The following is a 25,987-nucleotide window of genomic DNA, read 5'->3' on the forward strand; positions in this document are numbered from 1 at the left end:
ATCGAATTTAAAGAATGAAGGTGTTTGCATCGTGACTGATTTAATTCAATTTACATTGTGCGATCATTTTCACTTAAAAGATATCACATTACATCATGATATTCAATTGTTTTCCTGGTGTGCTAGAGATATGCAATATTAGTTCTGTTTTTCCCGTTTGTTTATTGTTAATTCTATTTCTAAGCCAAAAATGATGAACTAATCATCAATGCCTGCAAAGCATGCTGCGGACTCTTGTCACTGCGCATGCGTATTGACTGCAATCGAGTCAGACGCGCTCCTCTCAGCTGACATTTGCGCTAGCACATTAGCCACCGCGCTAGCTCCGCTCCGCCGCTCCCTTTCCAGCGAATTCGCTCACATTCCCCTTTAAATCTATCTCCTACGTGATAATACACAGGTGCGGCGGCGGCGGTTTTGTCAGCATTCTGGATGGCGTTAAATCGGCCATGGCGCTTGCGTACAAACACGTTGATTATAGCCCCCTTGCGCTAATTAGCATTTAGGCTAGCTCGCTAGGGAAGTTCCGAGTTTACCGCGGCGCTTCACCTTTACCAGCCATGGGAATACTTTTCACCAAGTTATGGAGGCTTTTTAACCACCAAGGTAAGAACAATTACGGCGTTTTGTGACATGTTGACAGCTAAGAGACGTGATGCTATAAGGCCTGCGCTAGCACACACACACACACACACACACACACACACACACACACATCGTACATCTGTCTTCAATGGAATGCAAGCAGACCCTTCATTAGGTACACCCGTCCGTCCGTCCGTCCGTCCACTGTATTGCAAGTCAATATAACACACCTTTTCTGTTGGATGTGATTGGTGAGTGTACCTAATGTAGTGGCCTCCACATAGGTCATCGATGATTGTTTTTGCTGACCTGCAGGAATGTTGATTCATTCGAAAGGTAGCAAAACTCCACAAAGTGTTCATATAAAGTCCAAATATTGTGTGATAAAAGTAGTAGTCGTTATGAGATTAATGTCAACAATATTAAACGAGCACAAAAAGGTGGAGCAGCCCTAGGGTGAAAGTTTTTTGTGAGTCATTTTAGAAAATGATAGAATATAATGTGTTGGAATTCCATCAAAATGTAAGATGCCGAAGAGCACGACTCAGCATTTTCTGCCAAAGCTGTAATCAGTGTCATCTTTTGTCTTCCAGAGCACAAAGTCATCATTGTCGGTCTGGACAACGCTGGCAAGACCACTATTCTTTATCAGTTGTGAGTAGTTTGACTTTTGTATATTTTGTGTCAATCAACTTTTGATTGGGGAGGGTTAACAACTACAAAGTTTGGTCATTCTGAGGCTTTTCCGTGAAGATGAGGGTGCAAAGGCCTGTGCATCGCCGCTTGTAATGTTCCATTTTTATTTATTTTTTTTGGTCACAGCTCCATGAATGAAGTGGTGCACACGTCCCCCACCATCGGTAGCAACGTGGAGGAGATCGTAGTGAACAACACGCACTTCCTTATGTGGGACATCGGCGGGCAGGAGTCATTGAGGTCATCGTGGAATACCTACTACACAAACACAGAGGTAGCAATTCATTTCTTCTTTTTTCTTGTGCCAATTTCCCTTCCAAGGCTAAATTGAGGACGAAATCAATTTGATCTTATTGGATTGATTCACTAATTAATATGTGTCCACCAGATGGTGCTATTTCTCCCTCATCGAAGCCTGCAATTCATTTTTACACAGTCTTGCGGGTTTTTCTGCCTCGCTACTGAAATGATTCAACGTGTTTGCTTGCGTTGTAGTTTGTGATCGTGGTGGTGGACAGCACCGACAGGGAAAGAATCTCAGTGACCAAAGAGGAGCTCTACAGGATGCTAGCACATGAGGTAGGAAGACAACACACGCAGACACGCATGTTGGAATATTAGGATGAATGTGGCATTCGTATGTGGCGCAGGACCTGAGGAAAGCGGGCCTCCTGGTATTCGCCAACAAGCAGGACGTAAAGGGCTGCATGTCGGTGGCCGACATCTCGCACAGCCTGCAGCTCACTGCGGTCAAAGACCACCAGTGGCACATCCAAGCCTGCTGCGCCCTCACCGGAGAAGGGTGAGCCACATGCTAACCGCAGGCTAAATAGGACAACCGTCCAATAAGCCGCCCGCATCTAAAGTCACGTCTTTGTCGTTTTCTTCTCCAGTTTGTGTCAGGGTCTGGAGTGGATGATGTCACGCCTACGTGTCAGATGATGGCCTCTGAAGCTTCTGAAGCTGGACTCCGATGGTGATGAGGGGGCTGGCTGGCTTGTGCTGAGCCTTTTCCTCCTCCGCCAAGCTATTTTGAGGACCTTCTCTCTGTCTTGTGTGATAATTTATTGGACCGAGGACTTTATTTAAAGTGCACGCTTTTTTCCTTTCAACAAGATGGAGGTCCTCCCGCAGCCCCCCCACCCCGCGGCCTTGAAATAGTATTCCCGGAGCAGCGACCCGGTGTCCGGTCCAGTATTGTTTTATCACAGTGCCTGTAGCAACATGGACGCTCGGTGTGATGATGAGGTGGAACTGCTGGGGCTTTAGTCACGCGACGCGGCCCCCGGGGACAAAACCAGTCAATTAAATGTTTTTATCTGTTGATCTCAAATGTGTTCACTGAGAGTTTTCTTTAACAGTGATGTCATCACAACCCATACCTCATAGGCCCCTCCCCCTCCTATATTGCTACCAAACGTGAAATCTGTTTCCAAAACAATAAGCAGTTTGACAACTGCGTAAGACTCAAAAGTCAACTTCACAAGGTCAGAGCAAGTCCAGACAATAAAATGCGCCCCCTGCTGGCAGATATTGATCACCGTAACCACTCGACTCCTTTCTGACTCAATTGTTCCTTTTGGTCCATGCGTCAGCGGAAAGGTCACTTTGCAGGTGCCAGCACCCGCAGGCCGAGCTGTCCGTCACAATTAGTTCAAGACGATCGGCCTCTCCTCCAGGAGGATGAGCACGTTGCTATGGGAACGTAGCCGACCGTAGCCCAAACAGCAATGACCTATCCCACCTGTCGTCGCCCTGCTAGCCTGCCTCATTCTGGACTTCTGACATCACCCACAAAAAAAAAAAAAAAAAATCATAACATGATGTGTCATCCCAGCTTGTTTTTGTCCTCTCATCAGCTGCTGTGTTCTACTGACCCAACAAATATTTCTGCACACAAATTCACTAACACAGAAAACCATGTTAAAAAAGTCGGCCATGTTGGATTGGAAGCATTTTAGGATCGGTTTCCAGGGGGTCCTTTTTGTCCATTAAACACATTCATCGCATCAAAATGTGTTCTGCAAGAAGTTATTACAGTTATCTGCTTCAGCAAATGAGGACTGAGCACATTTAATCTGTTATGATCCAAGATTCTCCTTCACACGTTGATTTCACACGTGATAAATGTTTAATGAAGCCTCGCTGAAGGCGTTTATTATATCCTGGGACATAGTTTGGCTCTTGGCACCCATCTGACTCCATTCCAGGCTGGATTCAAAGGGGGGGGGGGTGTACCTGGACCTTCACCAACCTGAGACTTTTCCTCTACCATTCCCTTCGATGTTCTATCAAACCCCCGAAAAGCCCTCAAAGCATTTTGTCAACATCCCAATCCGAAAGGCGTGGTGGTCTTTTTTGCTCTGCTGATGCATTCGGCCTCCCGACAGGTGCTCTTCCCAAAGGGGATCTCTTTTGGTATATTTAGCGTTTGAAACCCGAGCGGCCTTGCTTTGCGATTGGTCGCCGGGACCACATGACCACCTGGGTAGAAGTAGCTGTGACTCTGTCACCCAGTGTTTCTCCGGAGGGAAGCTTGGGGGGAGGCTTTGGCGGCTTTTGGGAGACCATTAAAACGCTAACCGGTAAGCGAGCAAAAAAAAAACTAGAGAAAATCTTGAGCGGTTTCCTTCTGCTCTGCATGGCTTTTATTTTGCATCCCTAATTGGACCAATGGAGAGGGAGCATCCAGAACTCAACCTGGTCAGGCTTTTAGGATGTTGCCTAGCAATTTGTTCGTTTGCTTTTCATTCAATTTCCCCCTGATTGTAATTGAAAAAGTTACTTTGTGCTGCTAAAAAAAGCCAGTCCTATATTTAAACCTCAGCCCCAGAAGGTTTGCTGGAGCCGGCCGGGCACCCAATCAGCACGCGGCATTGGTTTACATGCGAAATAGCGGAGGCCCGCAGCTGTCACCTGTCATCAAATCAGGGAGGGCAAGGGAGGAGCCACATTTCTGCTCCTGACCAAAGCTAAACATCTTCAATCACTCACTCACACTTTTGTGTGGTTTCAGGGCAAAAACAAAAAGTGGGATTTGAGGAACTCCAGACCCTAGTGGATGGCCAGGGACCTACAGACTCTCCAAGACACCTCAGGAATCTTTCTCTGGTAGCTTTGTGGCCCTTTCAATATCAAGCAAGGTGTCCAAAATCAAAGTCCTGAAAGATCTTCTTTGCGTAGAGCCTCTAAAGGGGTCTCAAGATGTCGCATCGTATCGTGGAGGAGTACGTGGAGGAATGGGAGGAGGAATACGAGGAAGAGCTGCAAGGGGTGGAAGAAGATGATGAAGAAGAGGAGGAAGAAGAAGAAGAATATGAGGAGGAGGAAGAGGGAGAGGTGGAAGAGGAAGTTTTGGATGAGGTAAGCGAGAAAATCAATTCAATGTTAAATTCGGAGGGCCGTGTCGCCCCAGCAGTCCTATGAATAGTGACTTCAGCTCAGCAGGATTCGGTTGCGGTGAGACGGGGTGAACTGGCTACTCATCAAAAGTTAGCGTGACGGTATCAAATGGAATTTTGAAAATTGTCAACAATCAAGAGCCTACTATTGCCATTTAAAACTAATGTAATACACAGACTGACCTGTAAGAACAGTCCAGGCCGGCGCCACACAGTTTGGCAAAAAAGAAAATGGCGCCATCTTGAAAAATATAATTACACCTGTCTTATTTTAAATCCCAAAGCAGGTGATTTTTTTTTATCATCATGTCCATCCAGCAATAGTTTAGAATCTTGAACAATTTAAACCCAAACTAGGGTGACCTGTGGCAGCACATGATATTCAGATTGATGAATAATAAGAAGCTAGGCTAGCTGCTAGCTTGGTTGTTGCAATCTTTGTCGTCTTAAAAAATACTTTTATGAGCAGATGGTCAAGAGGAAAAATCACAAAGTGATTGTTGTTTTTCATGTTCCTCAATGTTTTCAATGCAAATGATTGTAGGTCTGACTTTTCCGAGCAAATTTGCGAAATATATCTTTATGTATCTTCTTCCTGTTGGCTATCGTTGTATTTTATTGTAAAAATATCAAATATGTTTTTGAGTTAAAACTCACCTGGCAGCAAACTTTTCTGACTGGGTTACATTTCACTCATCGTTTCAGTTCAATATGAGTTTTTTTTTTTTTAATATACACATGTTGAGTTGTAACAGTTTTCACCATTTCCTCGTTTGTTTGTTTGTTTGTTTGTTTGTTTTTGGTCTCATGTCAACACCTTCATGTCATGTTGCTGTTGTATTCACTGTGACATCCGTCTCAGACTCAGTGTCCAATGGAAGAGTGAAAACAGAAGGGCGAACAATTAATCCCTTATTTCCTGGTGAAATAGGATTAAAGTCGTCCTGGTATTTGCCTCAATGACGTCTTATAAGGGGGATTGAACGCCAATGTCCATCCCCCATATAACCCGTCACGCGGTTGAGGATTTAGCATCTTTGGGAGCTATAAAGATGCTAAATAGTTGGTTTTGGGAAAGGGAGGCAGCTAAAAAAAAAAAAAAATCAATACACTCTGCTTTCACTTGCACTTTCATCTACACTGTGGAGAACAAATGCCTCGTTTGGAATACAAAGAATGGGGAGAAACATTTTGACGTTTCAATTATATCATTGATTTGTTGTCATCGATAAAATAGATTTCTGTGTATCCATGTGTTGGGTTCACTGTGGAACTGAGATGATTCTCTCCGATCTATTGAATTCGCATAACGAGGCCTGATACAAATGTTGATGAAAAGTAAAATGGTGGTGCGGTAGATGTGTTTTCTCTCAGCTCTGGTGTGGGAGAGTTGATATCCTTCCATTTTATGGTGTAACATTCTCTGACTGCAGCTGGGAGGGTGTTACAGAAACTAGTTTTTCTTTTAAAATTTTTTTAATGGTGGCTTTTCTGAGTATGGGGTCACAATATGGCTAAATATAGTTAGCAACACTGGATGACAGGCACGAATGGATTGGAGATTGCAATCCAAAATAGAGTGGATGTCATCTGAGTGCTTGCATGCTTTTTATTTAGAAAAGTTTACAATCAATCTAGATTTTCCTCGGAACTTACACTCAAACATTGGATCTGATTTTTCTTGGAAGAGATCAATCCCGATTATTATTATTAGAAGAAGTTGTACTTTTCTTAGCTACAAGTCTCAATTCAGTTTTTTTTCTCTCAGAAAAGACCACAAGCCTGATTTCTTTTTTTTCCCTTCGTGTTTTTTAATTTTTATTGAAGTTCACAATCATTAGACGCTTGTCGTTTTTTGCTCTTAAGCAATTCTGATGATCACGTTTGAATTAGCACAATGCTAACGCATTAGCACTTTCCTGACACCAGAGCTGAGTGGGAACCGGCCTGCACGCCATCACACACACGCAAAAAGTGTCTTTCTTCTCCCATGTTGTGCAAGGCCAGAGTGTGTTGTATGATTTGTGTGATGTGTTGAGCAGATGCCAACGACGACACACGTCACTCATGAGCACCACACTCATCATCATCATCACGACCACCAGGTAAATGGCGGCAAATGGCGGCAAATGGCGCAAAATACCAGACCCGCTACGCTTTGTCTTGAGCAATGTTCCTAGCTAGCCTCAGTTGATAACACTGGCAGACTTTAGAGGTTCAATTATGGGATGAATGCGGAATAGATTGGCCGCTTGCCGACTGCATGTAGCCTGAACGAGAAACTTCATTTCATTGACTTCATTTGATGATGCTACAACTTTGTAGCTAGCCTTTTTATCTCTGAAAACATATGGTAAGTGTTACCCCCCCTCTAAACAAGAAGGCTTATTTATCAATATAATTGGAGTTAATTTTCATTTTACATGTACCAAGTGAAATACCACCTTTTTTTTTTTAACTATGATTTTCTTCTCCAAAATTTGACAACTGACAATAGGCAATTGAATTTTTTTGCTTTAAAAGTCCAGGACACGGGGAAGCCTCAACGCAATCCCATCGAGATTGACGCATGTTTCTGTTGTGTGGCAGGAAAAAAAAGCGCAAACGCAGTGTATACATTTGTGTTTGTGACTTGCCTTTTTGTCTTTCACCAGTCGGGCTTGCCCACCAGGAAGGTGGCGAAGAAGGTGAAAGTGGACACGTCCAAGTTCATCACCCCGTACCTGGCGCACAGCAAGAAAATGCTGGAACTCTACAGCAACGTGAGCCGCCACTTGCCACTCTAGGTCTTCTCGCTGGCCACGCTTTCTTCACAAACTCATCACTCGTCTTTGTTCCGCTGCCTAGAATAAATATCGGGAAGAGTACGACAAGTCCAGAGGAAATCCTCCCGCCATCACCACTGAAACGCCTGAGATGATTCGCATCCGCAAGGCTCAGGAGCAGCTCAGCGAGGTACGTGGGGATTGTAGTTTTTGCTCTTGGTTTTGTTGCTGCTCTTGTAAGTTGATGTTTTTGTTGTCTCATTGATGGTTGTGTATGTTTTAGGCAGAGTAGAGTGTTGACTTGTTGTGTTATTCCACAGATCAAATACCGCATGGAGGGCAACAAGTCAAAGACGGGTAGCATGTACGACGGCCAGGCACGGGAGATCGCCCACGTCAAGCAGGTGTCGGAGCTCATCAGCAAGGTACGTCTGGCGGCCGTAAATCAAGCAAAACGCCATAGGAATTCTCAATAACCCGCGTACGCCTGCGTAGGTCCTCTACCGGCAGAAGTGGGACGAGACCAAGGACAAGTACCTGCTGCCCCCGGATGCCCCGGAACTGGTTTTGGCCGTCAAGAATGCTGCCAACTGCAGCAAAGTGAGTCTTTTTTTTTTTTTTTACATTCACAAAAATTCAATAAAATGATGACAGCTATTTTTCTCATATTTCTTCCCCCAGTAAAATTATGACGATTTTTGCAATAACACTTTTTTTATCCTCATAAATGTAGACTTTTTTTATTTTTTGCTAAATTCAGAATTTTCCAGCGTGAATTAAAAAAATGAATTTTAATGCGTTGTAGAAAATGTACACGGTGGACTGGGACGAGGAGAAGACCATGTTCTGCCCGTACAGCGACAGCCCCGAACTGCGTCGGGTGGCCAAGGCTCAGGAGGTGCTCAGTGACGTAAGTCCGCCCGCCGCCAGCAAAAAATGCCCGCACGCCGAATGAGAACTTTGAAATGACCTTCCGACGACGGCACCTTCATCAGGTCCAGTACAAAAAAGGGCACGATGAGCGCAAGGCCAAGTACACTGCCCTGGCCGATCCCCCCGAGGTGGAGCTGGCCAAGAGAGTCTCTGACCAGCGCAGCGATGTAAGCATTGAGTGCCAAATTTATTTGTGGTAATTTTGTCCATTTTTTTAACCTTTCCAAATAATATAATAAAATAATAAATATCCCATTAAAAAAATGACAGCATGTATTTATGTATCCATTTTTTTTGTAAGTATTTTGAATTTGACTACTGTTGTTTGCCCTCAGCTGAAGTACAAGGAAGCGTACAACCAAGACGTAAAGGGTCAGTGGTGTGAGACGCCCTACTATGACGTGGCTATGGCCAGGGTGGCCATGGACAACTTCAGCAATGTGAGACGCACGCTGAAGGACAGCTAGCACAGGTGTCAGAGGCTAGCGCTAACCATTGCTTTGCTTTACAGAGGAAATACACGCAAGATTACGAGGATAACAAAGACCAAATCTACTTCATGGAAACCGAAACGCCCGTCTACGATACCCACAAGAAGGCGGGCGCCGCCGCCAGTGGCGTGAGTCATCATCACTCCATTTGTGTTAAATGACACCACTTAATACACAAAAAGAAAAATAACTTTCTTGCCACGATCACAAACATCACTTATTAGTAAAATGGCAACTTTATCATTTTTATTTGTAAAAACATGACTTAGTTCTCTATTTTTTTAATGAATAAATCTAAAATAAGATTCAGTCAAATTCAGACAATATGGTTTTTCCTCGTAAATCGGAAAAAAACTGCAGTAAAATACAACTAAAGTTACATTTTTGAATGACTGTATTCTCACAATTGTTTCGAGTAAATGAATGTTGCTGTTTTTGCAACTAACACAACTTTTCAACAAACAAAAAAATTGCAGCAAGGATGACATGATTGCGTCCACGTTTGCGTGCGCAGGTTCAGTACAAGAAGGAATACGAGAAGACGAAGGCCCAGTCGGACTACAACACGCTGCCGGCCTCCGAGAACCCGCTGCTCAGGCAGCTCCGATACGCCGGCACCATCCTCAGTGACGTAGGTGGAGCGCAGACAAACTCGAATCCACACTCGATAAGCCAAATTGTCGAGCTTTTGTCTACCGCGCTCTTTTGCAGAAAGTGTACAAGGACAACTACGAGAAGTCCCGAGGATTCAGCATCAACTACTGTGAAACGCCCAAGTTCCAAGTGGACTCTGTTCTCAAACAGTTGACGGACGTAAGAACAACATTACAATCACAGCTTCAACTTGATCCCCTTTACAGGACTTTGTGCGGTCCAAAAGGATTCGCAATCATTGACTCGTCTTTCCGCAGACACGCTACAAAGAGAAGTACGAAAACGAAATCAAGGGTCATTACATGGGCAGCTACGAGGATGTCTACATGCTCCACTGCCAGCAAGTGGAGGACATGAAGAAAGAGGTTGGCTCCATTCCAAAGTATCATTTGACTCCTCCTCCAAAATCAGAGGTCTCATTTTAAATGCGTTTCTTTGCACAGAAACTGTACAAAGCCGATTACGAAGACATGAAAACGCAATGTTTCTTCCCCCAAACCGTCACGCCGGAGTACGAAGCAACCAAGAAGCTGGACGATTGCAAGGACGTGAGGATTCGGAACTCTAGATTTAGAGCCATTGCGGTTCTCTTCTGGTGGAGTCTTAGGCTGGTTTTTCTTTGTTTTACAGAAAGTTTACCGGCAGCATCCGGATAAAGTGAAATTCACGCAAGTGACCGATTCGCCGGTTTTGGTACAGGCTGCCATCAACGCCAAGCAGCTGAGTGACGTAAGTGAGGCAACCTGAGTCCACATTCTCAAGCACCAGGACTAGAGAGCCACATCCTCACTGTGTCGGATATGACTTTTAAAAATGCAGGAAGATCAGCTGTCCACTTGCGGCCATGAAACACGAGCTTCGTCTGGTTGCTCAGTAAATTTAGCAAGCGCTGATCAGCAAACTCAAAATAGAGACAGTAAAAGTCCACTGGCACATTGCTGCCCACCAGTGAGAGGAACAATCATTACCGAAGATTAAAAAATATCGAAGCGAATCCTTATCACTGATCCAGATTAAGCGTTTGGTGCTGACTGAAACTTAAAAAGACAACTTTGAAAATGTTATGCCAGGAAGGAACATGCCCAGTTTTGACTATGAGGTCCCTCAAATGGGGATTTTTAGTCCTCAGTAAGTCAGCACATATTCATCTCAAAGTTATGAGCACCGATTTAGAGATTGACTCAAGAGTTTTTCCTCGTTGCAGCTCAACTACAAGGCGCTGTACGAAGAGACCAAGCACAAGAACAGTCTGCCTTCAGACTACCCCTTCTTTGTCCAGTCCAGAGTCAACGCCTTCAACCTCAGCGACGTAAGCTAGCACCATGACAATACGCATGACGATACACTGAACACGACCATCTCCTTCCAGAACTGCTACAAATACGACTGGGAGACATCCAAGGCCAACAAGTTTGAGATTAAGAAGGACGCTATCCCAATCTTGGCTGCCCGGGCTCACACAAACATCGCCAGCGACGTACGTATACCATTGGCAAATCTTTGCAAAGATTGAGAATCGAATCACGAGATTTTTTTTCCGATTGTTTTATTATAGGTGAAATACAAGAAGGAGTACGAGAAGAACAAGGGTCAGATGGTCGGCGCGCTCAGCATTCACGATGATCCCAAGATCCTGCACTCGGTTCATGTGGCCAAAATCCAGAGTGATGTAAACAAACTTTTTTTTAATTCTTTTTCCACCAAGAACTCTTCGATTCACTTGAGTTTTTTTTCCCCCACAGCGTGAATACAAAAAGGACTACGAAAAGATCAAGACCAAGTATCACACGCCTCTGGACATGATGTCGGTCACCCAGGCGAAGAAGTCGCAGGCCATCAGCAGCATGGCCGGCTACCGCAGCATCAACCCTAACTTCTTCATGCCCCATGATGCCGTACTGTTGGACCTGGCCAAGAAGGCCAACATCATCCAGAGCGACGTGAGTAACCAAAGCTGAACGAAATACAGCCAAAGTAGAGCGAGATCCCTCCGCCTTTGCTTCTTCTACTGGAATACATTTCATCATCCATGATGTATTTTTGCTTCAGAACGAGTACAAGTTTGACTACAACAACTACAGCAAGGGGACCCCGTGGGTGCCCTTTGGCTCCTTGGAGGTGGAAAAGGTCAAGAAGGCCGGGGAAATCCTTAGCGAGGTTCGTCCAACAAATGAGACAAACATTTCTGGATGGAAAGTTTTACACTACACTGTTTCTTCGTGCAGAAAAACTACAGACAGGCCCCCGACACCATCCCCTTCACTTCCATCGACGACCACCCCGTCATGATGCAGGCTAAAGTCAACCAGCTGCAGAGGAGTGACGTGAGTTACCATCAGCACTTTTCCTGACTCTGTAAACCCGTTCCTAACTCTTCTTTGTTCTTCACAGCTGTTCTACAAGCAAGGTCTGGAGGAAATCCACCAGAAGTACTCCCTGCCCCCTGACATTCCCGAGTTCCTCCAGGCCAAGTGCAACGCCTACAACATCAGCAACGTAAGACAAGGCCACCATCCGGATGGGATATTTGTTTTGGACTCATCGTGTCTTCTATCCGCCATTTCAGAACTACTACAAGTACGCCTGGCAGGACATTATCGCGAAAGGCTACGACCTGCAGCCCGACGCCATCCCCATCGTTGCCGCCAAAGCTGCCAGACACGCTGCCAGTGATGTAAGTTCTCAGCACAAATCACTTGCACCCAGCTGTCGAAGCACCAGAGGTCCAAGTCACCCCTCTCAATTTTATTAAAAGCATGTCCGAAGTCCTAAAAGCGTTCCCATCTCGACACCACAATCCTGCCGCTAGGTCCAGTACAAGAAGGCCTACGAGAAGGATCGAGGCCACCACGTGGGCTTCCGTAGCCTCCAGGACGACCCCCTGCTGGTCCACTACATGGAGGTGGCCAAGCACCAGAGCGACAAGAACTACAAGAAGGACTACCACAAGGCCAAACTGAAGTACCACACACCCGTGGACATGTTGAGCGTGGCCCACGCCAAGCACGCCTCGGCCGTGCAGACCAGCATCAACTACAAGCAGCCCCAACACAACTACTGCCTGCTACCGGATGCCATGAACCTGGATCTGGCTCGGAACATGAATTTCAACGCTAGTGACGTAAGTTTTTCAGCCAATTGTTAGACTTTGTAAAGATTAAGTCATCGTGGAAGTCTCAGGTACCAAAGATTCCTCCCAATACTTTTTGGGGGGATGTTTAAGCCTTACTTTTGGATGAAGGACTAACATCCTCTGCTCTGCTTCTCTAGTACCAGTACAAACAGGATTACGATAACTACGTCAAGGGAATCGGTTGGATCCCGATCGGCTCGCTGGAGGTGGAGAAGGCAAAGGCGGCGGCGGCAGCTCTGGACGAGAAGAAATACAGACAGCACCCGGACACCCTCACGTTCACCAGTCCGCCCGACTCCATGACCATGGAACTGGCCAAGACCAACGCTCAGATTCTCAACACGGTCAGCACTTCTTTCACAAAGCTCCTTCTCTGGAGACCATTTGACACTTTTGGACTTCTTGCACCTGATTGCAGAAAGACTACAAGGCCAGTGGCGAGAAGTTCATGCACACCTACCATCTTCCCGCCGATGCTCCCGAATTGTTGCAAGCCAGATACAACGCTGTCAACATCAGCAAGGTTGGACGCTTTGCTGCTCTTATCCACCATTTACTGTATCGACACACTTAATGTCCTTTTAGCTAAACAAACTATAACACAAACAATTACACGTTCATGTTTAAAACAACCACATAGCTTTTGCTCAGTAAAGTCGGTTTAGCTAAATGCTAACAATGCAACACATAGATTGTCAGTACCTACAGGCATGAATTCTTTATCTTCTGTGAAGAACGGCAGAAGCAATTTCCTTTGAATTGAAGCAAAAACAAGTGCACTTTTTACACACGCACATTCTGTTTGTTATCAGAATTACTACACTTACGCTCATCGTCAAGATCTTCTCAAAGGACATCACATGAGGGAGGATGCCATCCCCATCGTGGCAGCCAAGACCTCCAGAGACATCGCCAGTAACGTGAGTTATCAACGCGCTTCCATTTAGGCAGCTCCGGTGTTTTCAACTGTTCCCACCTCGGCTTTCTTCACTGTTTTTTTTTTTTTTGCAGTACAAGTACAAACTGGCTCACGAGAAGGCAAAGGGCCAGCACGTGGGCTTCCGTAGCCTGCAGGATGACCCCTTGCTGGTCCACTACATGGAGGTGGCCAAGCACCAGAGCGAGAAGAACTACAAGCAGGACTACCACAAGGCCAAGCTGAAGTACCACACGCCAGTGGACATGATGAGCGTGGCCCAAGCCAAGCACGGCTCGGCCGTGCAGACCATGATCGGCTACAGGACGTACCTTCACGACTACACGCTTCTTCCCGACAACTTGCGAGTGAACCGTTGCAAGGACGTAATGGAGATTCAGAGCGACGTACGTGCTCTCGCTTTGGATCGGTATCTTGACACTACAAATATAGAAATGACTCTGGTTCTCTGCAGAATCTTTACAAAGCCGACTACACAAACTACTACAAAGGATCCGGGTGGGTTCCGATCGGTTCTCTGGACGTGGAGAAGGCCAAAGCTGCCAAGTTGGCCCTGGACGAGATCAACTACCGTCAGCATCCGAGCACGTTCAAGTTCACCAGTACCAGTGACAGCATGAACATGTCCTTGGCTTTGAGCAACTCCAAGCAGCTGCACCCTGTATGAGGCTCCTGGTTGTCCTTTTGTGTTCAAAATGTGCAGCTCATCTTTACACCTGTGTGTCTTTCCCCACCGCACGCAGACTGCTTACAAAGCTTCCGGTGAGAAGTTCAAGCATACCTACAATTTGCCGGTCGACTGCCCTGAGTTCCTCCTGGCTAAATGTAATGCGCAGAACATCAGTGAGGTGAGAGGGCAACATTTATGGACAAATGAAATGACTAGATGAACACAAAACTCAATACGTTTTATCCCCGCAGAGTCAATACAAGCAAAAGTGGGTGGACGATATCGCCAAAGGCTACGACTTGAGGCCTGACGCTATTCCCATCCAGCATGCCAAGCATGGCAGACATATTGCCAGCAATGTGCGTAAAAGCACCAATTTGCGACACTTTCAAAAGAAGAAATGAAAACAGTCCAACTCATTAAAAAGTCATACTTGCTTTGTTTCGTAGGTGCAATACAAGAAAGAGTTTGAGAAGGAGCGAGGCCACCACGTGGGCTTCCGTAGCATCCAGGACGACCCCCTGCTGGTCCATTACATGGAGGTGGCCAAGCACCAGAGTGACAGGAACTACAAGAAAGACTACCACAAGGCTAAACTGAAGTACCACACGCCCGTGGACATGTTGAGCGTGGTCCACGCCAAGCAGGCCTCGGCCGCCCAGACCATGACCGGCTACAGGAAGCTGCACCACACCAACGCTCTCCTCTCCGACGCCATGAACTTCACGCTGGCTCGTACCATGAACACCCAGTCTAGTGATGTAAGTTTGTTCTCAAGTCATGACTTCAGTCATCCACTCTGTCTTGGGATGGGAGTCACATGCACAAGTCATCACCAATTAGAATCTATAATTGGAGCGATGTCTGAAGAAGTTGATCATTAGCAGAACCATTGGCAACTTTTGGGTGGCTTTTAAAATTCAGGTCCGAGATTCAGTTCACTCACCTTCTGGTTCATTTCTCTCACCAGTGCGATTACAAGTACGACTGGAACAACTTCGTCAAAGGTATCGGCTGGGTTCCCATCGGCTCGCTCGCCGTAGAAACCGCCAAGGTCGGCGGGGACATCCTAAGCGAGAACAAGTACCGCACTCACCCGTCCAACCTCAAGTACAGCAAACTGATGGACTCCATGGACCTGGCTCTGGCCACCACCAACAATCAGATCATGGATAAGGTGCGGCACGGTCAAATATTTGCCAAATAGCACCTGAATTTCTCATGCTAATCCATTTTTCCTGTGATTTTCATTGATAGAAAGCTTACACGGCCGCTTGGGAAAAGGACAAACGGACAGTCCACATCATGCCGGACTCTCCTGAGATTGTCCTGGCCAAGGCCAATGCTATCACCATGAGCGACGTAAGTTCACCTCCAAATGTCACATCGAGAATGACAAGTCTGAAAATTGCGCCATATGAGCGTTCATGTGGATCTCTTTGCAGAAACTTTACAAATCTGGTTTGGCGGAGATGGCCAACAAGGGCTACAATCTGAAACCAGATGCCATTCCCATCGTAGCCGCAAAGTTAGGAACAAATATCGCCAGTAACGTAAGTCACGCAAAAAAAAAAAAAAACATTCCTGAGCTGCTAGCGCAAACCGTTGCGCACAATCAACTCACTCGTTTAAATGGCCATTGCAGTTCAAGTACAAACTGGCTTTCGAGAAAGCACGAGGCCACCACGTGGGCATACGTAGCCTCCAGGACGACCCCCTTCTGGTCCACTACATGGAGGTGGCCAAGCACCAGAGTGACAGGAACTACAAGAAAGACTACCACAAGTCCAAACTGAAGTACCACACCCCCGTGGACATGTTGAGCGTGGTCCACGCCAAGCAGGCCTCGGCCGCCCAGACCATGACCGGCTACAGGAAGATGCACCACACCAACGCTCTCCTCCCCGACGCCATGAGCTTCACGCTGGCCCGTACCATGAACACCCAGTCTAGTGATGTAAGTTTGTCTCTGAGCTCAACTGCGCATCACTGGGATTCAAGGAAATGCAAGTTTTTGTCTAGAACCGAAGAATCAAAGCCCTGCTGATTCACTAACGAGACGTGAGATCAGCTCAGATTAAGTTCACTCACCTTCTGATTTCTTTCTTTCGCCAGTGCGATTACAAGTACGACTGGAACAACTTTGTCAAAGGTATCGGCTGGGTTCCCATCGGCTCGCTCGCCGTCGAAACCGCTAAGGTCGGCGGGGATATCCTAAGCGAGAACAAGTACCGCACTCACCCGTCCAACTTCAAGTACAGCAAGCTGATGGACTCCATGGACCTGACCCTGGCCACAGCCAACAATCAGATCATGAATAAGGTGCGGCACGGTTAAATTGATCTCGCTTGCTTTTACTCCCATCAAAACTGCACGTTTATCGTGGAATTTATTTTCAGAAAGCATACACGGCCGCTTGGGAACAGGACAAACTGAGCGTTCACGTCATGCCGGATGCTCCTGAGATTGTTCTGGCCAAGGCCAACGCCATCACGATGAGCAACGTAAGATGACCAACGACAACTCTTTCCACTCATTTCAGCTACGTGATCGTTTTTCTCGCTTCCGCAGAAAAAGTACAAAGCCGGCCTTGTGGAAATGGCTAACAAGGGCTACGATCTCAGAGCTGACGCCATCCCGATTGTGGCCGCCAAGTCTGGTACCAACATTGCCAGCAACGTGAGTGTGGCAACCAAAACCATATAGTCGTACTTTGAGTTACAAGTACCACAATGTCTTTTTATTTAATTTTTTACCTTCCAGTACAAATACAAACTGGCTTTCGAGAAAGCGCGAGGCCACCACGTAGGCTTCCGTAGCATTCAGGATGACCCCCTACTGGTCCACTACATGGAGGTGGCCAAGCACCAGAGCGACAAGATCTACAAGCAGGACTACCACAAGTCCAAACTGAAGTACCACACGCCCGTGGACATGTTGAGCGTGGTCCATGCCAAGCAGGCCTCTGCCGCCCAGACCATGACTGGATATAGGAGCATTATCCCCCACTACACCGTCCTGCCTGATGCCATGAACCTACAACTGGCCCGCAACATGCAGTTTATTGCCAGTGATGTAAGCACCCAATAAGAAGCTTCTGGATCTTAAATTGTTGTACCGTAATCCTCATTTTCCATCCTGTGAAAAAAAACCATGAATTTCCAATCCATTGAGATTGAAGGAAAGTGACGGAACATCTTCTACTTCCTCAACAGAACGAGTACAAGAGTGAGTATCAAAACTTCATCCGAGGAATCGGTTGGGTTCCCATCGGCTCATTGGATGTGGAGAAAGTCAGAACGGCCGGCCAGATCTTGAGGGAACATGGGTACCGCCAGCCTCCCAGCACCTTTAAATTCACCAAGGACATGCATTCCATGGATCTGGCACTGGCCACCGCCAACAACCTGATCATGGATAAGGTACTGGAAAGGACCAAAACATCTGTCCTTGCCATTTTTGTGTTTGTGTGTGACAACTCCAATGGACGTGTACTTCCAGCAAGCTTACACCAAAGCTTGGGACCATGACAAGAGAACCATTCACATCATGCCCGACGCAATGGACGTTGTTCTCGCTCGGGAAAACAGGAAGAACTACAGCGAGGTGAGAACCTCAGACTGATTGTTACTTTACTTGGACAATTATGAGGGGACAATTTGAAATGATTACTTTCTTGTTGCCATCAGAAACGGTACAAACTGGACAATGAGCTCGCCAAGAAGAAGGGTCACAACCTTCGTGCTGATGCCATCTCCGTGCAGGCTGCTAAAGCCTCAACTATTATTGCAAGTGACGTAAGTGTATTTTTCTTTTTTTACTTGGTGCTTAAATTTCTTCCTAATTTCTTACCACTTTTCCATCTCAAGACTCAGCACTTCTAATCTATCAGCCAGTTTATCGAAACACCTTTAATTTCTCGCAGTACAAGTACAAGACCGGATACCGCAAGCAGGTGGGCCACCACATCGGGGCCCTCAGCATCCAGGACGACCCTCTCCTCATGCTGGCCCTGAACTCGGCCAAGATTGCCAGCGACGCCCTCTACAAGAAGGACTTCAACCAGTCCAAGACCAGATTCCACCTGCCAGTGGACATGCTGGCTTTTGAGCTGGCCAAGAAGAACCAGATCCAGGTCAACCACACCAACTACATCACCCGTCTGCACAACTGGACTTGCCTGCCCGACTCCAACGATGTCCGCCAAGCCAGACACGCCTACGACCTGCAGAGTGATGTGAGTAGACATGTTGGTCCTCAAAGAAGAAATCCAAATGTCACGAAACTCGGCATAATAGTTCAAGCAAATCCACGTTTGTTAATTTCACCCTCCTGTCTCATTCAGGTGGTCTACAAAGAAGAGCTGAAGTTTCTTCAGGGCACCGGCTGGGTGCCTATCGGTTCGCTAGATGTGGAGAAGGTCAAGAAAGCCGGTGAGATCCTGAACGAACAAAAGTACCGCCAACACCCGAGCAACTACAAGTTTAAGGTCACGACCGAGGACATGCCCATGGTGCTGGCCAAGGCAAACGCTCAGCTCATGAACAAGGTATTGGAACATTAACGTGACACGACACTCAAGTAAGACAAATCATTTTACCATTGACTCGTGATTCATCACTTGCTTTGTCTGTCTGGCGTTTATTGCAGAAGGCATATCACGAAGCTTGGGAAAACCAGAAGACCTTGATCCACCTCATGCCTGACGCTATGGACGTGGTCCTCGCAAAAGCCAACAACGTCAACTACAGCTTGGTAAGTGAGCAGTTTGATATCTGTCACCCAGTTTCTGCTTAATCGTATGGATCTTCCCGTATTCTATCTCCCGTATCTTCAGAAACTGTACAAGCAGGCATATGAGGAGGCTAAGAAGAAAGGCTACGATCTGGGCAAAGATGCTATTTCCATCGTTGCAGCCAAGGCTTCTAGAGACATTGCTAGTGATGTGAGTTTATGCAATACTACTTAGCTCACATTTTCCCCATTGCGTACATTTCGATGGGATGCTAAAGGGGAATTCAAATCAAAAATGTTCGAACTGCTCCATCCATCTAAGAGTGGTACCATTTTGAAATTGTGGTTAAAGTCCCCCTCAGATCTGTGTTCTTCCAAATAATCGTGGACATATTTCTTTCCAGTACAAGTACAAGACCGGATACCGTAAACAAGTGGGCCACCACATTGGGGCTCGAAGCGTGGAAGATGACCCTCTCCTCGTGCTGGCTCTGAACTCGGCCAAAATCGCCAGCGACGTCCTCTACAAGAAGGACTTCAACCAGTCCAAGACCAGATTCCACTTGCCCGTGGATATGCTGAATCTGGAACTGGCCAAGAAGTGCCAGATTCAAGTCAACGACTTTAACTACCGGACTCGCTTGCACCAGTGGACCTGCCTGCCCGACTCCAATGACGTCCGCCAAGCCAGACACGCCTACGACCTGCAGAGTGATGTATGAAAATTAATACAGTGTGCCCACATGTATTGCAGGTGATCAGGTCCAGACCCATCTGCAATAGGAGAACAATAAACCACGATTTAGCATGGGGATCACTGTATGCTAATGAAATGAGAGATGATTGTTCACGAAAAACTTTCTGTCTCATTCAGGTGGTCTACAAGGAAGAGCTGAAGTTCCTTCAGGGCACCGGCTGGGTGCCTATCGGTTCGCTAGATGTGGAGAAGGTGAAGAAAGCCGGTGAAATCCTAAATGAACAGAAATATCGTCAGCACCCGAGCAACTACAAGTTTAAGGTCACGACCGAGGACATGCCCATGGTGCTGGCCAAGGCAAACGCTCAGGTCATGAACAAGGTATTGGAACATTAACGTGACACAACACCCGAGTAAGACAAATCATTTTACTATTGACTCGTTGTTCATCACCTGCTTTGTCTGTCTGGCGTTTGTTGCAGAAAGCATATCACGAAGCTTGGGAAAACCAGAAGACCTTGATCCACCTCATGCCTGACGCTATGGACGTGGTCCTCGCAAAAGCCAACAACGTCAACTACAGCTTGGTAAGTGAGCAGTTTGGTTGCCGTCACCCAGTTTCTGCTTAATCTTCTGGATCTTCACGTATTCTATCTCCCGTATCTTCAGAAACTGTACAAGCAGGCATATGAGGAGGCCAAGAAGAAAGGCTACGATCTGGGCAAAGATGCTATTTCCATCCTTGCAGCCAAGGCTTCCAGAGACATTGCTAGTGATGTAAGCTCATGAGTCGGTTTGCCACTCGGATGGTTGGTGTATGAACCGAAAAATCTTCACGTGGTCTTATTCCATCCTCTTTTAGTACAAGTACAAGACCGGGTACCGCAAGCAAGTGGGCCATCACATTGGGGCTCGAAGCGTGGAAGATGACCCTCTCCTCGTGCTGGCTCTGAACTCGGCCAAAATCGCCAGCGACTTCCTCTACAAGAAGGACTTCAACCAGTCCAAGACAAAGTTCAACTTGCCTGTGGACATGCTGGCCTTCGAGCTGGCCAAGAAGAACCAGATCCAGGTCAATCACACCAACTACATCACCCGCCTGCACAACTGGACCTGCCTGCCCGACTCCAACGACGTCCGCCAAGCCAGACACGCATACGACTTGCAGAGCGATGTATGAAAATCGAATGCCGCCTAATGAACTATTTTGGGAGCAACGTTTCACTGAATTTTTTTTTTTTCCCCCCGGCCAGAATGTTTACAAGGAAGACTTGAAGCTGCAGCAAGGCACCGGCTGGGTGCCTATTGGTTCGCTGGATGTTGAGAAGGTCAAGAAAGCCGGTGAGATCCTGAACGAACAAAAGTACCGCCAACACCCGAGCAACTACAAGTTTAAACTCACGACCGAGGACATGCCCATGGTGTTGGCCAAGGCAAACGCTCAACTCGCGAACCAGGTATTCACACATTCCAATGACTAAATATTATATTATAATCTCAGGGAAAGATTTAGATCAAACATCCAAACATTCCACTTCATTTTCTGTTGTTATATGTGATGGCAGAAAGCCTACATTGATGCCTGGGAAAACGAGAAGACCCAAATCCACGTCATGCCTGACGCAATGGATGTCGTTCTGGCCAAAGCCAACAATCTCAACTACAGCTTGGTGAGTAAACAACTGCACTTTAAAACTCAAACTTGCCAACAATGATGATTCTAAACGGGTGTTTTGGCCTATTACAGAAATTGTACAAGCAGGCAAATGAAGAGGCCAAGAAGAAAGGTTACGACATGCGCAATGATGCCATCCCCATCCGAGCAGCCAAGGCATCCAGGGACATTGCCAGTGATGTGAGCATTTGGATTCATTTCAAGAAAACTCCCCATTTTGCCATATTCCGCGACGTAACCGGCGAAACGTGTCCTTTCCCCTTGATAGTACAAGTACAAGACCGGATATCGGGCACAAGTGGGCCACCACATTGGGGCTCGAAGCGTGGAAGATGACCCTCTCCTCATGCTGGCTCTGAACTCAGCCAAGATCGCCAGCGACTTCCTCTACAAGAAGGACTTCAACCAGTCCAAGACAAAGTTCAACTTGCCTGTGGACATGCTGGCCTTTGAGCTAGCCAAGAAGAACCAGATTCAGGTCAATCACGCCAATTACATCACCCGCCTGCACCAGTGGACTTGCCTGCCCGACTCCAGCGATGTCCGCCAAGCCAGACACGCCTACGACCTGCAGAGTGATGTGAGTCTAAGAAAAAATGAACTCTCCTGACTTTTTCTTTGGTTTTCATCCTGAATACCTTCATCGCTTCTCTCTATAGAACATCTACAAAGCAGACCTGAAGTGGCTTCAGGGTCTCGGATGGTCCCCAGTAGGCTCACTTGAGGTGGAACAGGCCAAGAAAGCTGCTGATAACTTGAGCGAGATGAAGTACCGCCAACCTCCCAGCAAAATTCCCTTCACCAGCCCCATTGACGCAATGAACTTGGAACTGGCAAAGAATAACGCTTTGACCATGAACAAGGTAGACATCTTGTAGAAAGTAATGCCAGATGTTGCATCCATAATTATGCTTTGTTCCAGCGTCTCTACACCGAAGCATGGGAGAATGCCAAAACCCAAGTGCACATCAACCCCGATACTCCGGAGATCTTCCTTTCTCAGCAGAATGCGCTCAACATGAGCAGGGTTAGCATCACACTTGTACCTGATGACACTCTTGCTTCCATCAAATGTAATTTGTTCTTCTGAACTTATTTGTCATTTTCTTTACAGAAACACTACAGACAAGGTTATGAGGCCGACATCAAAAAGGGATACTTCCTGCCCCCAGATGCCATCGCGGTGAAGAGTGCCAAGGCCTCTCGGGATATTGTCAGCGATGTGAGTGACAAAAACAAAACACTCAGACGGATATATAGATCGATATTAATCCTGAGGGAAAGTTCATCATCCAGTTGCTTACATTACAGAGAATATAAAAAAAATAATGAGATCTTTTTTCTTTGTCCTGATTCCGTCAGTACAAGTACAAAACAGGATACCGGGCACAAGTGGGCCACCACATTGGGGCTCGAAGCGTGCAAGATGACCCTCTCCTCATGCTGGCTCTGAACTCGGCCAAAATCGCCAGCGACGTCCTCTACAAGAAGGACTTCAACCAGTCCAAGACCAGATTCAATCTGCCCGTGGACATGCTGAGTCTGGAACTGGCCAAGAAGTGCCAGATTCAAGTCAACGACTTCAACTACCGGACTCACTTGCACCAGTGGACCTGCCTGCCGGACTCCAGTGACGTGGTCCAGGCCAGGAAGGCCTACAATCTACAGAGTGACGTAAGGAGTAATCAAATATTGTTCCTTCCAGACTGCGCTTCTGTCTTGTCATGTCGTGTCAATGTGCTTTTCCCTCCGTCAGGTTGTGTATAAAGCTGATTTGGATGAAATTGTTGGTGTGGGTTGGTCTCCACATGGCTCACTGGAAGTCCAGAAAGTCAAGCACGCTGGCAAAATTCTTAGCGATCGCCTTTACAGGCATAAGCAAGACACTCTGAAGTACACGACGGACATGACCGCCATGCCTATGGTCCTCGCCAAAGCCAACGCTGAGATCATGAACAAGGTATGCATTTTTCTCCTCATTGTGTTCCTTCTTTCCCCTAACATTTATTTGTCGTGACAGAAATATTACATCTCTGCCTGGGAGGCCGAGAAGGTGAAAAATTCCGTCAATGCTGACCTGCCTGAAATTCTGCTCTCCAGAGCCAACGCTTACAACCTCAGCCAGGTAGAGTCCGTTTGAATTTTTTTTCTGGACTTCAATGCGTCCAAATAGTCTTATCCTATAAATGTGTCGTTTTTCGCCCCCAGAAAGTGTACAAGCAAGCCGTTGAGGACATGTTCCGACAGGGCTACTGCATGAAACCTGACGCGGTTTCCATAGTAGCCGCAAAACACGGAAGAGAAATCATCAGTGATGTATGTGAACATGAATTTGTCCGTTGTGGATTCCCACCGTGAATTAACTTTCCTCTTTCCACAGTACAAATACAAGACCGGATACCGCAAGCAGGTCGGCCACCACATCGGTGCGCTGAGCATCCGTGACGATCCTCTGATCATGCTGGCCCTGAACTCGGGCCAGATCGCCAGCGACAACCTGTACAAGAAGGACTTCAACAAATCCAAGACCAGATTCCACCTGCCGGTGGACATGCTGAGCCTGGAACTGGCCAAGAAATGCCAAACACAAGTCAACGACTTTAACTACAGAACTTACCTTCACAACTGGACTTGTCTGCCGGACTCCAACGACGTGGTCCAGGCCAAGAAGGCGTATGACCTTCAAAGTGACGTGAGTAGCTAGTGTCGTGGTACCCTAGCTTAAGTTCATTCCATGACCATTTTTTTTCGATTGAAATATCCCATAATAGGCTGTGTACAAAGAAGACATGGAATGGATCAAGGGTTCTGGCTGGGTCACCGCTGGCTCACTGGACGTGGAGAAAGCAAAGAAAGCGTCGGAGATCTTGAGCGAGAGACTGTATCGCCAGCATCCCAGCCATTTCAAATTCACCGCCAAGACCACTGACATGCCGTATGCACTGGCTCTGGCCAACGCCAAAATCATGGACAAGGTACGGACCGTGTACACGCCGTCGCTCGGATTTGTACGTCAGCATTTTAAAAAAAAAAGGTCTGGTCAACAGTTCAACCTTTTGATGTTTGCAGAAAGCTTATGTGTCTGGGTGGGAGAGTGACAAAGTGAATCTTCACATCATGCCTGACACACCTGAGATCATCCTGGCCAAGCAGAATAAGCTCAACACTAGTCCGGTAACACACTCGCACGCAAGATGATGGACACTTTATCAGATTGGACTTTTAAGAGAAATTTCAAGATTGACCTGTGTGACAATGCACGTCCCGAGTTTTACATTTTAAATTCACTTGTAAAGGTCGTAGGCCATTTTGGGTTCATCCTGAAAGTTCTCCCGAAAGCCCAATATCCCTCATTTTTTTATCAGCCTTAGAACATAACATGTTCTTCCAATAGAGACACTACCACGAAGGCTACATGGAAATCATTAAAAATGGCTACATGCTCCCCAAAGACGCCATTTCCTTAGTAGCAGCCAAGGCCTCCCGAGACATCAGCAGTGACGTAAGTCCGTAGTTTGTCTTTACGCCACAAATGTGCTCACTTCTAATTGGACGTTAATCCATAACTCCACTTTGGGATTTCAGTACAAGTACAAGACCGGATACCGCAAGCAGCGCGGCCACCACATCGGCGCTCGTAACGTCGAAGAAGACCCTCTGATCATGCTGGCCGCACATGCCGCCAGGATCGCCAGCGACAACATCTACAAGAGGGACTTCAACAATTCCAAGACCAGATTCAATCTGCCCGTGGACATGCTGAGCCTGGAACTGGCCAAGAAGTGCCAGATTCAAGTTAACGACTTCAACTACCGGACTCACTTGCACCAGTGGACATGCTTGCCGGACTCCAATGATGTGGTCCAGGCCAGGAAGGTCTACGATCTGCAGAGTGATGTAAGTTTGTAAAGCTCTCCTCTTGTTTTAGTAGATCCTTTGTTGTGTTTAAACGTCAAACCGTGTCTTACAGGCTGTGTACAAAAGTGACCTGGAATGGCTAAGGGGATACGCCTGGTCACCTCACGAATCGGTGGAGGTCATCAAAGCCAAGAACGCGCAGAACATCCTCAACGACAGACTTTACCGCCAGCCGCCCAGCACGGTCAAATTCACCAGCGTGGTGGACCTGCCTTCAATCGTCCTGTCCAAGCAAAATTCGGACAACCTCAGTGATGTGAGTCAAGAGAAAAAAAAAACTTGACCATTCTCCACTAATTAAAGGCCTTCTTAGAAGATGAACACTGAATACTCTTGATGTTAATTCAACAGAGGAAGTACAAGGAGCTGTGGGAGAACGAAAAGACGTGCTTCGTGCTTCCGGCAGACACTCCGGCCATGGAGCTCTCCAAGACAAATTCAGTCAACATCAGCAATGTATGATTGACTGATATGACCGTTTTTCGTCATTCTGGAATGATCCATGTTTCACCGTGTCCTAAATGATTCTGCGCAGAAACTGTACACCATGGCTTGGGATGACCAGAAGGCCAAAGGCTACCAAATCAAGGAGGATGCCATCGCTGTGCTGAAGGCCAAAGCATCCAGAGATATCATTAGCGACGTAAGGAAAAAGACATGCCTGAGGTTTAAAATAAGAAAAACTCATTTTTCTTTCT

The 25,987-nt window shown here is 46.7% G+C and overlaps 2 protein-coding genes across 2 annotated transcripts in view; both read left to right on the top strand.

Moving 5' to 3' along the window:
• Window positions 1-234: 234 nt before the first annotated feature.
• Window positions 235-2,614, top strand: arl5a (ADP-ribosylation factor-like 5A). The gene is made up of 6 exons (XM_085920464.1): window positions 235-606; window positions 1,179-1,239; window positions 1,408-1,555; window positions 1,777-1,860; window positions 1,932-2,083; window positions 2,175-2,614. The coding sequence occupies exons 1-6, from the start codon at window positions 561-563 to the stop codon at window positions 2,221-2,223; spliced, it is 540 nt and encodes a 179-aa protein (XP_085776590.1). The 5' UTR covers window positions 235-560; the 3' UTR covers window positions 2,224-2,614.
• A 1,185-nt stretch (window positions 2,615-3,799) lies between these two features.
• neb (nebulin) overlaps window positions 3,800-25,987 on the top strand; it is a 42,566-nt gene continuing 20,378 nt past the window's right edge. Inside the window, exons 1-73 of the mRNA XM_085920453.1 lie at window positions 3,800-3,866; window positions 4,298-4,392; window positions 4,465-4,644; window positions 6,725-6,787; window positions 7,337-7,444; window positions 7,530-7,637; window positions 7,768-7,872; window positions 7,943-8,047; window positions 8,253-8,357; window positions 8,443-8,547; window positions 8,716-8,820; window positions 8,892-8,999; window positions 9,386-9,502; window positions 9,583-9,684; window positions 9,783-9,890; window positions 9,969-10,073; window positions 10,156-10,254; window positions 10,730-10,834; window positions 10,895-11,002; window positions 11,081-11,194; window positions 11,268-11,465; window positions 11,575-11,682; window positions 11,751-11,849; window positions 11,917-12,021; window positions 12,092-12,199; window positions 12,335-12,646; window positions 12,796-13,002; window positions 13,077-13,181; window positions 13,471-13,578; window positions 13,670-13,981; window positions 14,050-14,256; window positions 14,339-14,443; window positions 14,517-14,624; window positions 14,715-15,026; window positions 15,236-15,442; window positions 15,523-15,627; window positions 15,711-15,818; window positions 15,911-16,222; window positions 16,381-16,587; window positions 16,665-16,769; window positions 16,837-16,944; window positions 17,029-17,340; window positions 17,481-17,687; window positions 17,767-17,871; window positions 17,955-18,062; window positions 18,191-18,502; window positions 18,611-18,814; window positions 18,916-19,020; window positions 19,103-19,210; window positions 19,404-19,715; window positions 19,874-20,077; window positions 20,179-20,283; window positions 20,366-20,473; window positions 20,559-20,870; window positions 20,950-21,153; window positions 21,262-21,366; window positions 21,444-21,551; window positions 21,640-21,951; window positions 22,031-22,234; window positions 22,294-22,398; window positions 22,486-22,593; window positions 22,734-23,045; window positions 23,128-23,331; window positions 23,392-23,496; window positions 23,580-23,687; window positions 23,752-24,063; window positions 24,143-24,346; window positions 24,441-24,545; window positions 24,766-24,873; window positions 24,957-25,268; window positions 25,342-25,545; window positions 25,641-25,745; window positions 25,825-25,932. Coding sequence (XP_085776579.1) covers window positions 4,486-4,644; window positions 6,725-6,787; window positions 7,337-7,444; window positions 7,530-7,637; window positions 7,768-7,872; window positions 7,943-8,047; window positions 8,253-8,357; window positions 8,443-8,547; window positions 8,716-8,820; window positions 8,892-8,999; window positions 9,386-9,502; window positions 9,583-9,684; window positions 9,783-9,890; window positions 9,969-10,073; window positions 10,156-10,254; window positions 10,730-10,834; window positions 10,895-11,002; window positions 11,081-11,194; window positions 11,268-11,465; window positions 11,575-11,682; window positions 11,751-11,849; window positions 11,917-12,021; window positions 12,092-12,199; window positions 12,335-12,646; window positions 12,796-13,002; window positions 13,077-13,181; window positions 13,471-13,578; window positions 13,670-13,981; window positions 14,050-14,256; window positions 14,339-14,443; window positions 14,517-14,624; window positions 14,715-15,026; window positions 15,236-15,442; window positions 15,523-15,627; window positions 15,711-15,818; window positions 15,911-16,222; window positions 16,381-16,587; window positions 16,665-16,769; window positions 16,837-16,944; window positions 17,029-17,340; window positions 17,481-17,687; window positions 17,767-17,871; window positions 17,955-18,062; window positions 18,191-18,502; window positions 18,611-18,814; window positions 18,916-19,020; window positions 19,103-19,210; window positions 19,404-19,715; window positions 19,874-20,077; window positions 20,179-20,283; window positions 20,366-20,473; window positions 20,559-20,870; window positions 20,950-21,153; window positions 21,262-21,366; window positions 21,444-21,551; window positions 21,640-21,951; window positions 22,031-22,234; window positions 22,294-22,398; window positions 22,486-22,593; window positions 22,734-23,045; window positions 23,128-23,331; window positions 23,392-23,496; window positions 23,580-23,687; window positions 23,752-24,063; window positions 24,143-24,346; window positions 24,441-24,545; window positions 24,766-24,873; window positions 24,957-25,268; window positions 25,342-25,545; window positions 25,641-25,745; window positions 25,825-25,932 — 11,310 coding nt within the window. The 5' untranslated portion in view covers window positions 3,800-3,866; window positions 4,298-4,392; window positions 4,465-4,485. The remainder of the gene's footprint in view (window positions 3,867-4,297; window positions 4,393-4,464; window positions 4,645-6,724; window positions 6,788-7,336; window positions 7,445-7,529; window positions 7,638-7,767; window positions 7,873-7,942; window positions 8,048-8,252; window positions 8,358-8,442; window positions 8,548-8,715; window positions 8,821-8,891; window positions 9,000-9,385; window positions 9,503-9,582; window positions 9,685-9,782; window positions 9,891-9,968; window positions 10,074-10,155; window positions 10,255-10,729; window positions 10,835-10,894; window positions 11,003-11,080; window positions 11,195-11,267; window positions 11,466-11,574; window positions 11,683-11,750; window positions 11,850-11,916; window positions 12,022-12,091; window positions 12,200-12,334; window positions 12,647-12,795; window positions 13,003-13,076; window positions 13,182-13,470; window positions 13,579-13,669; window positions 13,982-14,049; window positions 14,257-14,338; window positions 14,444-14,516; window positions 14,625-14,714; window positions 15,027-15,235; window positions 15,443-15,522; window positions 15,628-15,710; window positions 15,819-15,910; window positions 16,223-16,380; window positions 16,588-16,664; window positions 16,770-16,836; window positions 16,945-17,028; window positions 17,341-17,480; window positions 17,688-17,766; window positions 17,872-17,954; window positions 18,063-18,190; window positions 18,503-18,610; window positions 18,815-18,915; window positions 19,021-19,102; window positions 19,211-19,403; window positions 19,716-19,873; window positions 20,078-20,178; window positions 20,284-20,365; window positions 20,474-20,558; window positions 20,871-20,949; window positions 21,154-21,261; window positions 21,367-21,443; window positions 21,552-21,639; window positions 21,952-22,030; window positions 22,235-22,293; window positions 22,399-22,485; window positions 22,594-22,733; window positions 23,046-23,127; window positions 23,332-23,391; window positions 23,497-23,579; window positions 23,688-23,751; window positions 24,064-24,142; window positions 24,347-24,440; window positions 24,546-24,765; window positions 24,874-24,956; window positions 25,269-25,341; window positions 25,546-25,640; window positions 25,746-25,824; window positions 25,933-25,987) is intronic.

Source organism: Syngnathus leptorhynchus, chromosome 9 (genome assembly GCF_054491065.1).
Source record: "Syngnathus leptorhynchus isolate UIUO chromosome 9, UIUO_Slep, whole genome shotgun sequence".
NCBI classification, from domain to species: domain Eukaryota; kingdom Metazoa; phylum Chordata; class Actinopteri; order Syngnathiformes; family Syngnathidae; genus Syngnathus; species Syngnathus leptorhynchus.